This window comes from Acipenser ruthenus, chromosome 10, assembly GCF_902713425.1.
Source record: "Acipenser ruthenus chromosome 10, fAciRut3.2 maternal haplotype, whole genome shotgun sequence".
In the NCBI taxonomy this organism is placed as follows: domain Eukaryota; kingdom Metazoa; phylum Chordata; class Actinopteri; order Acipenseriformes; family Acipenseridae; genus Acipenser; species Acipenser ruthenus.
The window spans coordinates 32795311-32807865 of NC_081198.1; the positions used below are offsets into that span (position 1 = coordinate 32795311).

At 38.7% G+C, this 12555-nt stretch overlaps 1 protein-coding gene across 4 annotated transcripts in view; it reads right to left on the bottom strand.

Moving 5' to 3' along the window:
* LOC117409279 (histone deacetylase 4-like) overlaps positions 1–12555 on the bottom strand; it is a 233605-nt gene that overhangs the window by 26452 nt on the left and 194598 nt on the right. For all 4 annotated transcript variants that reach the window (XM_059032052.1, XM_034015082.3, XM_034015072.3 and 1 more), the window contains 8 exons: positions 10349–10535; positions 9026–9159; positions 7178–7283; positions 6767–6813; positions 3663–3770; positions 3249–3304; positions 1921–2008; positions 1361–1480 (listed from right to left, as the gene is read on the bottom strand). In XM_059032052.1, coding sequence (XP_058888035.1) covers positions 1361–1480; positions 1921–2008; positions 3249–3304; positions 3663–3770; positions 6767–6813; positions 7178–7283; positions 9026–9159; positions 10349–10535 — 846 coding nt within the window. The remainder of the gene's footprint in view (positions 1–1360; positions 1481–1920; positions 2009–3248; positions 3305–3662; positions 3771–6766; positions 6814–7177; positions 7284–9025; positions 9160–10348; positions 10536–12555) is intronic.

A 12555-nucleotide genomic window follows, 5' to 3' on the forward strand; every position in this document is an offset into this window, starting at 1 on the left:
TTTGAATTACTGCAATAACTCAAACACAGGATTGCAGTCTGTGCTGGGGTGCTGCTGCTGAATTCTAGTTGATGGTCATTAACATATGAAACACAGGCTGGAGCAGCCAAAGTATCTTTGTTAGTAAAGTTAGGAATACTTCTGTGCAGCTTTTCTGACCTTTTCTGGTCTAAGCACTTCAACACAGAATCCTATACTGAGCATCAAAAGAAACGTATCACTTATCTTTGAGCATCAAAAGAAACTTATCAGTTATTTGGATAAAATTCACTAAATGATTGAAAAATGACATACTCTGTTTTTGAGCAGGTGCAATGACTTTTCATTGTGCTGATTAACAATTGATATTTTACTGTCTAAAGTTATGGGGGGACGGGGGATACTGTGAAAGTCACAGGCTAGTAGCGTGTGTGGCACCGTTGGAAGCAACACAAGCAGTACATCTGCGCCGCATGCTTTGCACCAGGTTTTGAATGTTGTCTTGTGGAATCCTGGCCCATTCCTCTTGTAGTGCCTGGATAAGCATCTGCCTGTTCAGTGGTCTCCGAGCCCTACAAGCCACACGTCTCCCAGTTTGTGGCCTGTCATTGACAGAGTGTGTCTGGTTATACCGTCTCACCAGGTTTGAAATTGCACCCAAGACAGCGAGCCACAGTACACTGCCCTAGTCTAGCCTCCAACATGCTGATTGCACGAAGGCGCTGCTCTCTTGACAGACGTGGCATATTGTTTTTTTCTGTGATTTTCTTTATTGCTTTTATTCAAGCTTGCAATTCAACAGCTGAAATCACTCCATATCCAGTGTCCAATCAACTGTCTCACTAATTAGGTGATTAAGTGCATATGCTTCAGTCATAGTCACTCAAGTGTGTCATGGTCAAGGATGAATGATCGAGTGATTAAAAAGAAACCAAAAACATTTCGTCAATGTCCATCATTTATATCCTTATTTTTTTCGAAAATAAATGTGTTATAATAATGATGAGCTTCTTTTGATGCTCAGTATATAGCCTCCTGTATATCCCAATGTGTCCGACGTGCAAAAACATTTTGTCCTTCACAAGATTCTTGTCTACAGCTCCTTTCTGGCAATGGATTTTTGTAGGACTAATATTAAATCCACATTGGCCTAGCCAGGCAATGTAGTGCACAGATTTGTAAGGCATATTTTTGCCCTAAATGCCTTGATATGAAAAGTAATAAGCAGACAAAATATCAGCTTGGTTTTTGTGGATGTAGTCAAACGGTGGTAGACATGCCAATCAGAATTAATGTTGAAACCAGTGAACACAATGCCACAGAAAAGTGTTAATGTATGTGTTAAAATAGTACATATCCAGTTTGAACACTCTTACTGTACCTCGTCGGGAGCACCGCTGCCTGGGAAAAAGTTGCCGTCGTCATAGCGATGCAGTGAAAGGTACAGCACGTTGGGGTCGTCGTAGAAGGCTTGCTGGGTGCCGTTGCCATGGTGAACATCCTGAATTGAAACAGATGAGAATGAACACCCTTTAAAATAAACTACTGTTAAATATAATACACTAGGAAAAAAGACTCTTTTTTTATAATTGACCTTTTTATTGCTTTTCATTAAAAAAGTGATGCATGTTCTATGCACAGGGTGATCTCTGAACACAGGAAAATGTTGTCAAATCTGTAACAGTGATTGGTTGATTCCGTAAATTTATAATTATCAAACAAGCCATATTATGCCTCCATGTAAAAATTAAGGCTGGCATGACTTAGGTGTGCTTAAGGATACCTACACCAAGTTTCACCATAGTTGGGTAAGCAGTTCTCAAGATATGGCTAAAATACATGGCAACATACCAGCGCCTCACACTACATTAGTCACTAGGGATATATTACATGTAATAAGCCCCCGCTCACTAACCCTTTTCCCCAAGGCCTCTCACTTACCCAGTCGACTATTAAGATCTTGCTAACATTCAGTCTCTGTTGCAAGAGCTTGGCAGCAATTGCCACAGAATTGAAGTAGCAGAACCCCCTAGAGGTTAGGAGAAAAGAAAGACAAACAGTGTTAATTGCAGGGGGTTCATGAACTGTTATCGTATATCAATGACAGGGGAAAAGAAAGAGAAACTTGGTATGCCATGTTTTCAGCTCTCCCTGATATCCAGATGAAATTAATTTAACACCAAACCATCTTACTGCAGCAGGTGACTCTGGACAGACGCCAGTAACAGCTGAACAAATGATTTTACTTCTCAAGTTTATCATCTTTCATCTGCTTTCCTTGTAGCAATGTGTTTTGAAAACCCATAGCAGGATTTGTATTATTGTTTTCAGGGAAACCCTTCAAATTCCACATTTAAATATCAGGTGCAAAACACGACAAAGCTCAAACACTTTTGGTTTCTGACTCTTTTCCGGAAATTTTGTACATCTACTGTGACAAACACTGCCCCAATTTCAAGATCCAATGAAAACTAAATACAGTGGCCTTCAATATTATTGGGGCACCTCAGATTTTTTTGATGACTGTGAAGTGAAATATAGGCTTCTGAGCATTACAAACTGCCTTAAAAATACATGCCGGAAGAGCTCTTTCAGCAAACTGTTTTAAAAAAGAAAAACAACAAAAAAAAAAACAACACATGCCTACAGCATCTAAGTGTGAAATTAACACAAAAGTGACAGTTTGCACTAAATAAACTTATTTTCGTTTGATGGACGTATGAGAGATACAATTTAAAAAAATAAGAGAAGCCCCAATAATTTTAAGCCAGTGGATCTCTGCTCATGAAAAATGAGATAACCGTGTCATACATCCACTGTATGTGCTTGTACAAATTGAAATGCATATTGGTGAGAAGCATCCCCAGAATCTAAAAACGTAATACATTGTGCTAAAGTATATTCTCATACAGTTTAATCACAATTGGATAACCGGTTCTCTAGATAAACAGGGAAACCTCATTATTTATACTGAATGCAGGGATGACCTTAATATAGAAGGTGACTTTACTTTGCCATCATTTGCAGCAAATCAGATTTGTAAAAAGCGGCTTTAACTGTGAGGTGGTCTTAAAAGACATGTTTTACTGTTTCCATGAAAACTTCATCAAATTTGATTAATTCTGACATCTTCAGTATCCCAACCAAAAGAAACAACACCTTTTATTTTGATCTGCCCGACTAACAGCTGTCATGGAAATGACTCCATGACTGGGCTGGAACAGAACGACCCGTACTGTACATTACAGCCTGAAGGAGCAGATACTTACATGGGGGTGCTCTCCTCAGCATGGTGTCCAGGGGGCCGGACCACAGCAAAGCCATTCTGAAACAAAAAAACTGTGAGAACAATCCTGCCAGGTACATTCAACTTTACGGTACTGTACCTTGAAGGATGGGCCTACTCAGGCTTTCATTTTAAATTTATATATATATATATATATATTTTTTTACAATTCCTTTACTATTATGGTGCGCAAACATTCTACAGGGCTTCCCCTTTATAATGCTACAGTCGGGAGCCATAGTTACTAGGCTGTGCTATTCTCCACCTTCTCTACATTTATTTAGACATACTGAGGGCAAACTAGTGTCAGTAGGTATGGTTATGACATGTATATGTACATAAACAGTGTGTATTTGTGTCTGTCCATATAGCACTCCCATAGGGAAACAGAACCCACCTTTAGCTCTCCAGAGGCTACTTTGAAGACCAGCTCGACCACAGAGCCCACAGCTAACCTTGCAGCGCTGGATGAGTGCACCTCATTCCAAATCGTGTCACTGTCTACCTACAAAACCAGACAAAAAGGCAGAGTGGGTTTTAATAGTGGACAGCTGCATGAAAACTGCAGGCAAGACTCAAAACCCAGAGGAAAAAAAAAAGATGCAGACTACCGACCCTCAATGACATATCTTAACAGAATATAGGCTTAAAAGATTTGCTTGGTCTTAGAACAAACACGCCCCATCATTTTAAGAATGTGTTCTCAATTGCCACAGAACGAACAAGCGTTTATTCCTAGCATGAAGAACAAACATTTGACATGGAAAACTGGCAAAAGAACAAAATCCCAACAGGGAATTCAAAAACGAGGCCAGTCATTCATCAGGTAGGTTTTAGTCACTGGCAATTATGCGGACGCACGTTTACCCTAAAGCAAGCAGTTAGTGGTGTTGGTTTTCACCACAGAGAGACCTGCATTTTAACAAAGCCAGCCACTTAGCACTTAGGGTCTAACATTTTCTATTTAGTCAGAGCACAATACAGTTTATGGTGTCGGGAGAAAAGAGGAATTCTTTGTACACGCGCCACAACACAAAGTATTGGGTCTTTTTCTGTGCAGATGTTGGATTCTGACTGAGAAAGAATGCAAGACTGATTCCAAGTCTATAATTTCTGAAAATGGTTTAATAATAAATTGTGTATGTCCAGAACTAGCAATCTAACTGGACTGGGCAGAAAGGTAAATGTCTCTCTCATTACCAATTACTTTTTTTTTTTTTTTTAAATGTATTCTGGAACATAGAAAAATGCATCTCCCTGCTACTGCAAGCCAAAACTGTAAATCTGTACTTTATGAAAACGTACCTAGCCACCATTTACTGTGAAGAAATGGCAAAGTCATGGAATGGAAAAATAAAATAAAATGCGTTGTCAGCTTTATGTACTATTTGTTTCGGTAATAAACAAAACAACGTTTAACTTGAACTGCTATTTGGCATCCTTTGTTTTGAAGTTAATTCACCGGGGTAAAGTAAGGCCTATACAACTTATTCTTTACTCCTGGGATATTTTTCTATTTTAAAGTGTTACATATTTGAAGGTTTTGCTGTATAATAAAGGTGCACACACAGGGCCACGGCCACACCCCCTGCCCCTGCTGCTATGCTGTCTCTACCTGCGTTCAGAGCAATACAATGGCTTTTATTACTTTTTGAAAAACGAACGAATATTTAAATTAAGAGTGAATATCCGAAAATGAAAATCCTGTGTTCGTCCCAACACTAACCGTACATAGTGTACATGCTTAGCACCTTGCCCAAAGTTTTATTATGACAATTGTCTGTTAATAAAATAACACTCAAAAGGCAACTAAACAGATAACAGCTTTAGCTTTAATAATAAAACTACTCAGCTCACAGTTTTTGAATCCACTAGACATAGATGAGTGAAGCACTTGACGCTGTTGTGGGATTGTTGGCTCTTAATAATCCGATCTTTTAGATAGAGATTGCCATAGCAGGTTTTAAATGTCCCCCCTGATACACACCTCTCATAAATAACATGAACAATTTCCATTCCTCAGGCAAGGGTGAATTAAATCATACAATTGACGGAAAGCAACTAACCCTAAACACACTAAACAATAGGCCTCTCTATTCAGACAACAGACAACCACACTTGGCCTAAGCCACGGGCTCACCCCCTCAACTCGGAATACATTTTCGTTTACAATTTATCAATTTAGCTTTGAATGGCATGACTTGCTCGAAGGCAGTGTACAAACTCCAACCTTTTCAAGTCTGGCCAAGAATGACTGCCACAAATTACGAGGCTACGGTGCATTTACGACACAGAACGAGGGAGAGAGCGCGCTTGGAATGAATACATGCAGTTTATCTTCATTCTATGGTATCGTTTTCAAAGTGGAGGCTTTTTTCTTTGCAAAGTCAGGAAGAAAACAATTTTGTCCCATTTCCATAACGGAATCCAGGCTCTGCTTCTCCCCAACTTCTCTTTCATTCTGTTTCGAGATCAGAGCTTTGGCATTTGCCCGTGCAATCTCATTTGTAGTACGATATATGAGATGATCTACGATAGAGCCATTAAGTCGCAGCACTTATGGGTATGCAGAGTTTAAACAGTTTACTATAACGCACCACGTTGCTGAAATAAATGTCATGTCACTAACTAACCTATTAATGATGTTTTATTCCAGATTCCACCTAACTGCGACCCCAGCTCAGTATTTTTAAAAGCTTTGCCGTAAAGTTGGGCCTACAGTAAAATCTTGTAAAATCGACACCATTAATTTCAACAGTGATTTGGTCGGGACCTGAAAACGATGCTGAATTATACAGAATGCTCGTTTGTAGGTTAGATTAGCCAGGCTTTACTGTAGTTAGGATACTGGGGTGCAGTTAATGATACAAATAGTGACAGATCTTTAGCCCACCATTCAAATCAATAAAAGGCTACTCCCTAATGTTTTATATGTTAGAAACACACACTCTAAAATAAGCTTCTTTTCACTGTGAGGTGTTAGGCATCATATTTTCAGTGGTGGTGGAATGACAATCCATCACTGTTTACATCAATTGACGACACCCCAGTATCTAACTTGATGATATAAATGATGGGTCAGTGTGGGTGCTGTTTAACAGCTGTGCCTGGATCCAGACTGACAAAGAAAAATAAACACCTGCACTAACACTGTCAATAGGGTGTGGAGCTACTGCGGGCAGCCAAGACAGCAAAGTGTCGTTCTGTACCACATCTCTCAATAATGATTTCGTCATGAGTTATGAGTTACGGCTTCAAGCCTTAGCGTATACAATTGATGGGTATTGAAACATGGATGTCATTTATCATTTTACAGCAGCAAAACTGTCAAACTGTTGCCTGGACTTCACTCCTTCCCGCCTCTCCACACACAAAACCTGTTTATAGAAAACATCTGGTCACAATTTCCCGCTCAGAGGAAAGCAAAGCAACAAGTTCTGATCGCTCTGGAATGGAGAGAACAAACAGGACATTATTTTTTACATTAAAGAAAAGACTTACTCCAACTCCGCCGCAGGGGAGCCTCACAAACATGGGGGTCAAAGAACCTGCAGACAGGAAAGAGGGAAAGATGCTGTGGGCTTTAGAGCAGTCAGGTGTAAGGACTTTCACCTTGTGTGTTATAAATGATTCTTCATATCTGATAAAATCACAAACAGTAGGCAATGTAATTACCATTATGATCTCTGTAATGATGTTACTAGCAGCTAGCGACAAAATAGCAATTTATTATTGAATTCAAACTGGTGGCGCGGTGCCCCAACGCCCTTTATACACCAGCTGGAAAGCACAGAATGGTAAAATACAAAAGAATTTAGTAAACTGACACTGCTCCCTTCACAGCCTGCTCTCATGCTGTATCCCTTCAGCCTGTGGAAGTGCCACAGGCAGCACATTAAAGCAGGTTCTTACTGTCTAATTTCTGCCTGTTGAGCGGGTTTGTGCCGTAGAGCAGGACGTGGGGCTCCGAGTGAACTGTCTGCAGCTCCTCCAACGTTGCCTTCCTTCCACGAATACACTGAAGAGCCGGAGAAAAGAACAAGCATGTCAGTGACAATCATCCCCCGGCAGAGCCATCAGTAACATGAAGAAGTAGATCACCTTGATCCACTGTATGCACAGATATGTGGGTCTGACATACTGTAGAGGGCCGGACAGAGACCCCTCCATATACTTAAGATAATCATAATAGCTCAAGAATTTCCTTAGCAGGTTTCAACAGAATTGGACAAGCGGTTCTCTAGAGATCTATATGTAAAAAGGTGTGACATATGGAAAGACAGACACACAGCTACCATATACTACCGGACTATACACTCAGAAATTTGTTAAAAGTTTCCTTTTCAAGTTTCATCATAATTAGTTCTCTAGATATCTCTAGGTCAATTAATCCATAGGTTTTTATGGACATAGTTGACAAGAATACAAGACAACCTCGAAAACAGGTGCATGTACTGCAGGACATTAGTAAAGAAACAATGGCAATTTGAAAGTGGGAAAGTCAAATTCCATGTATTGTATTTGTCATTACTTAATTTACCATAAAACAGTTAGTAAAACATATATTTTTTTTATTTATTAAACTTATAGTGGGACCTATACAAAAACCTTACCACCAACTACTGTAATTCAGTCTCAATGCAGTGGCACTACAAAGCAGTGGTCCTGAAATACAGGGGAATGGAAGGGCAGTTCCAAAGGGATAAGCCATCAGTATGTCACCACAGTGGTACTATTTAATGGTATGGTACGGCAGTACTGTACCAGTATCACTGTGCGGTGTCTTTTTTATTTGCTTTTACTGTCTGCTAATAATTCTCCTGGGTTTCTTCAGGGTTTTACACTAGTATTATAAAGGTTCCTAATGGGGTTTTATTTTAGACTTTTCAGTAAAAGGGCTTTGTCGCTTTATCTTAAAGCAGAATAACAGCTCAAACCAGGTGTTATTTGTGGGGGACATAGTGTATTTGTCACAGGGGGGCAGGTTAGAAAATGGTTTCAATTTCAGTCCTGTGAGACTTCTATATAGCTACTCATAAATTCTCAATTTAACAGCAAGGGTAGTAATCCTCTGTCAGTAGGCGAGCATGTCACTGGCAAATCTGTGATGACAGCAAGTTAAAACAAAGCCCTTGTGTACCAGATTACAGATAAGCAAGGCTGGCCTTTAATTGGACCCCAGTTCCTTTCAATCAGTACTATTATAGAATAATAAACAAAGCAATTGAGATTTTACTATGACATTAAATTAAAGTTGGTGGAGCAGAAATGTTTTTTTTGTAGTTAGTGGCTATATATTACATTGTCTTTGAACATTTAAAAACAGAAAAAGGACTTAAAGTACAGTACAGGCAATTCATGGTGCAATGCTGCCCTCTGCTGTTAGAATCAATTAATGCTGTATATACCGTATACATTCCTCAACTGTTAAAAGAGTTGCAAAGACCATTGACACTTGCTTAAATTGCAAGTATGATATTATTTATAATCTAAATGAAACTGGGTATAAAACACCTGAACTAACAACACCTGAAATAACAACTAAATCATAAAAGCCAAAAAGGATTGGTAGCCTTAAAAAGCACACCGTTACTGGAGTATGCTGCATCGACCAGCCCTGGCAACAATTTAATTATTTTAAATAACAACAAATCCGCTATTTACCAGTTTGTAATGACAATAAAACCTTGCTTACTGTGCATGGCAGTAGGAATGCTCTCTAATGGGTGTTCTATTGCTAGATTTATCTGTACTCTTTACCTCGCACTGGTTTCGAAGGCCAGTCTCTTGAAGCCGAGACCATATGCTCTGGATCCTCCCGGCGTGCTCTGGGTGTGTGTTGGTGTTGCCACACATGCACTGGTGCTTCAGCATGAGTGTGTCGTACACCAGACCTGCATCGCACACACATACAATCAACGAGGATTAAAGGAGCGCTCTTAGGGTTTAGAACACACAATATCAGTTAGATGTATGTATTTTTATGGAATTGTGTTTTTGGTTCCCAGGATATACCTTTTAAAAGTTGTACTAGCAAATATGGTGTCCACATTGTTAAATTACTGTTTACAGTATGTAGAATAAAATAACCATAATTCAAACTTCAAGTTAATAGCTTTAGCTGAGTTTAAGATTTGCCAAATCGTTAGTATTTGGGATTGCTGTTCATTTTGTGACCTTGTGATATTGTGTTGTACAGTAAAACCTCTATTACTTAATTAATTCAGATGAGTTTGGATAATCGAATTACAACTGCTAAATTGTTTCAATGACTTGCCCTTATCAAGAAACCTGCTAAACATATATATATATATATATATATATATATATATATATATATATATATATATATATATATATATATATATATATATATATAATAATAATAATTCAACTCAACTCAACTATAATTAAGTTTCCCTGTACATAAGACACAGTACTGAACTGTTTTGTAAATACCACAGCAGAGAAAAGCACACAACAAGACAGGTTAGCAAGGGGCTGTTCGGATAACAGAGCTGTTCAGATAATCGAGATTCTGACAATCAAGGGTTCACAGCAGTTGTAATTGGAGTGTATTATCGCCTGCTTCCCACTAGGGGTAGCACCGAATAGTCAACCCGAAAAGCGACAGTTGACCTCAGGAACTGGTAGTTGACCAATCACACGCTTCAGTTAAAAGCAGCAGCAACATAGTAATGCTTTTGTGTTTTTGAAGTGTATACTAGCAGTGAACTAGCAGTGTCAATATGTTAATTGTTTGAATTGAAACAGAAAGTAATTGTGAAACGTGCGGGAGTGCAGCTGTGGATGCAAGCCATTACATATAAATATCATTTTACAAACACAAAAAAATTCCAAGCATTTTAAAATATAGCGCACAAACAGCTACATGTCACAAACATGCACAAAATGAGCAACAGACATTATCAAATACACCATTTGAATAATATTTAATTTACAGTGGTGACTAGTCGACTATTTTGACCTTGATTATTTGACTCTGGCAAATAAGCAGTCGTCCCCACCCCTGCACTCATGAAAACAGGGGGTCTTGACTACCTAATAGGGTTTGATACTGACCGGTGGTGAATCGAGGCTTGGTGGGTGGCTCCTGCACAGAGATGGGGAAGGTAGCTGAGGCAGGGGAGGACTGGGCTCTGGAGAGGGGCCGGTGCCCCGCGAAGCTGATGGGGATCCCGGCCGCCTCCATCGACGCCTGGTAGTTTCTCAGCTGGTGGATGCGTTGCTGTTCCAGTAACAAGGCTTGCTGTGGAACACAGGACATCTTTAAAGACAGTTGTGGAAGTTACTTTTAAAACTAAAAAAACTAGTTACAATTACAAATAGTTATTTCTCAAGCACAGTTTACATTTTTTTTTATATTCCCATGTCCATTAAATGAAACTACATGACCTACAATGGAAGTGAACAAAATGTAAGATTCCTAATTTATGTCATTAGGTAAAACTTCTTTAACCTTTCAAGTTCCTTTGACAAGATTTGCTATGATCCAAAGACGAGAAGTCTCAACACAAATATATTGTTAAAGATAATGTGCTACCTACAAAAAGTGTGGTCACTATAAAAATACACTGGCTCTCTCTGCTAAAGTGGGGTCCTGTTGTACTGGTGGGATTTCTTAGCATATCCAGTTAAATGGATGTGTGTATAAAACACATACAGTATGCCTGAGGGAACATAATGTTTTGCCACCTGCTCAAAATCAAGTATTGCTTAGTGATGAATCTTTTTTAATTTGAAACAAAAAACAAAAAACTAAACAAAAGTGTAATTCGTACCAAACCTGGTACCCCATTAAATGTCCTTAAATAAAGGAGAGTATAATGCGTGTTATTTTATTTTAGACATCATTTATGCATTTGTTTCCATTTAATCTTTTTAAAGAATCACTTTTAAACTCTGTTAAATGAACAAATACAAACATGGTCATTTTTGTCACTGAATACATTTCAAGCAGTGTTTGTTCAAATTGTCAAATATTTGTCCCAGCTGCATTTTTGTAATCAGCTAGGCTTTGACAGCGCTGTTTCTGAAACTGATAATTCAATGCAGTAAAAAATTCCTGTAGCAGGAGGTTTATAAACACCCGTCTCAAATCTATATTTTATCACTGCACCAAACTTTCTTCTCTAATATTTAACCACTACATGGACGTATAAACATACATCACCCTCCACCCCACATGGTGGAAATAACACATTGAAGATAAGTGAATGCTTCCCCTGCGTTCTGTTGTTCTACATAGACAGTATGTTCAACAGTGTATTGGAACCATGTAGGAAATCTGTTCAGTAACAATTTTGTATCTTGAGTTTCTAGAAAATACATATCTAAGCAATTAAATAGATGCAGCTTTACAATGATAACCGTTTTGTACTAGACCAGGGGTTTGGAATAAACTGTCAGGTGTACTTGTGTGTGCAGTAACTGCAAAAGTGTCTGCAGTTCACGCATGCTGCCACTCATTAAGCATGGTGATGCACTTGAATTTAAAGGGCTAGTCTCTAGCAGACAAGGCATGACTACACTAATTAGCAGCTGTGCCTCGCCCTTGTCAAAGCTCTCTGTATAATGTTACACCCTGGATACACACCATTATCCAGGGCAGCAGTGTGGAGTAGTGGTTAGGGCTCTGGACTCTTGACCGGAGGGTCGTGGGTTTAATCCCAGGTGGGTGACACTGCTGCTGTACCATTGAGCAAGGTACTTTACCTAGATTGCTCCAGTAAAAACCCAACTGTATAAATAAGTAATTGTATGTAAAAATAACATAATTGTATGTAAAAATAATGTGATATCTTGTAACAATTGTAAGTCGCCCTGGATAAGGGCATCTACTAAGAAATGAATAATAAAAAGAAGGAATATAAATATTAAACAAAGTATTTATCAATGTTTTCAGTAAGAGTGTTATTGTCTAAATGTATTAACTGTTCACAGTGTACTGGGTGTATTACATTGCACATACTGTATAGTGTTTTATAGCACCCTGTATGATTGAGAAATAATCAAACATGTTGTGTAGCAGTTCTCTGTAAAGTCTAGCTCTGAAATGACCAGTACTGTAGTAGGCTCGTGCCTAACAACAGGGTGGAAAGTGGATTTACATGTATTTATTTTTTGTTTTGTGCTTAAGTTGTTCTGGAATTATACATGTACCTGCTCATTCTGCAATGATTAGCACATACCTTTAAAAAAATTTAAAAAATCTACCGTTGAGCTGTTACTTGTGAAACATCAGTACAACATTTAAGAACAAGAGGAGG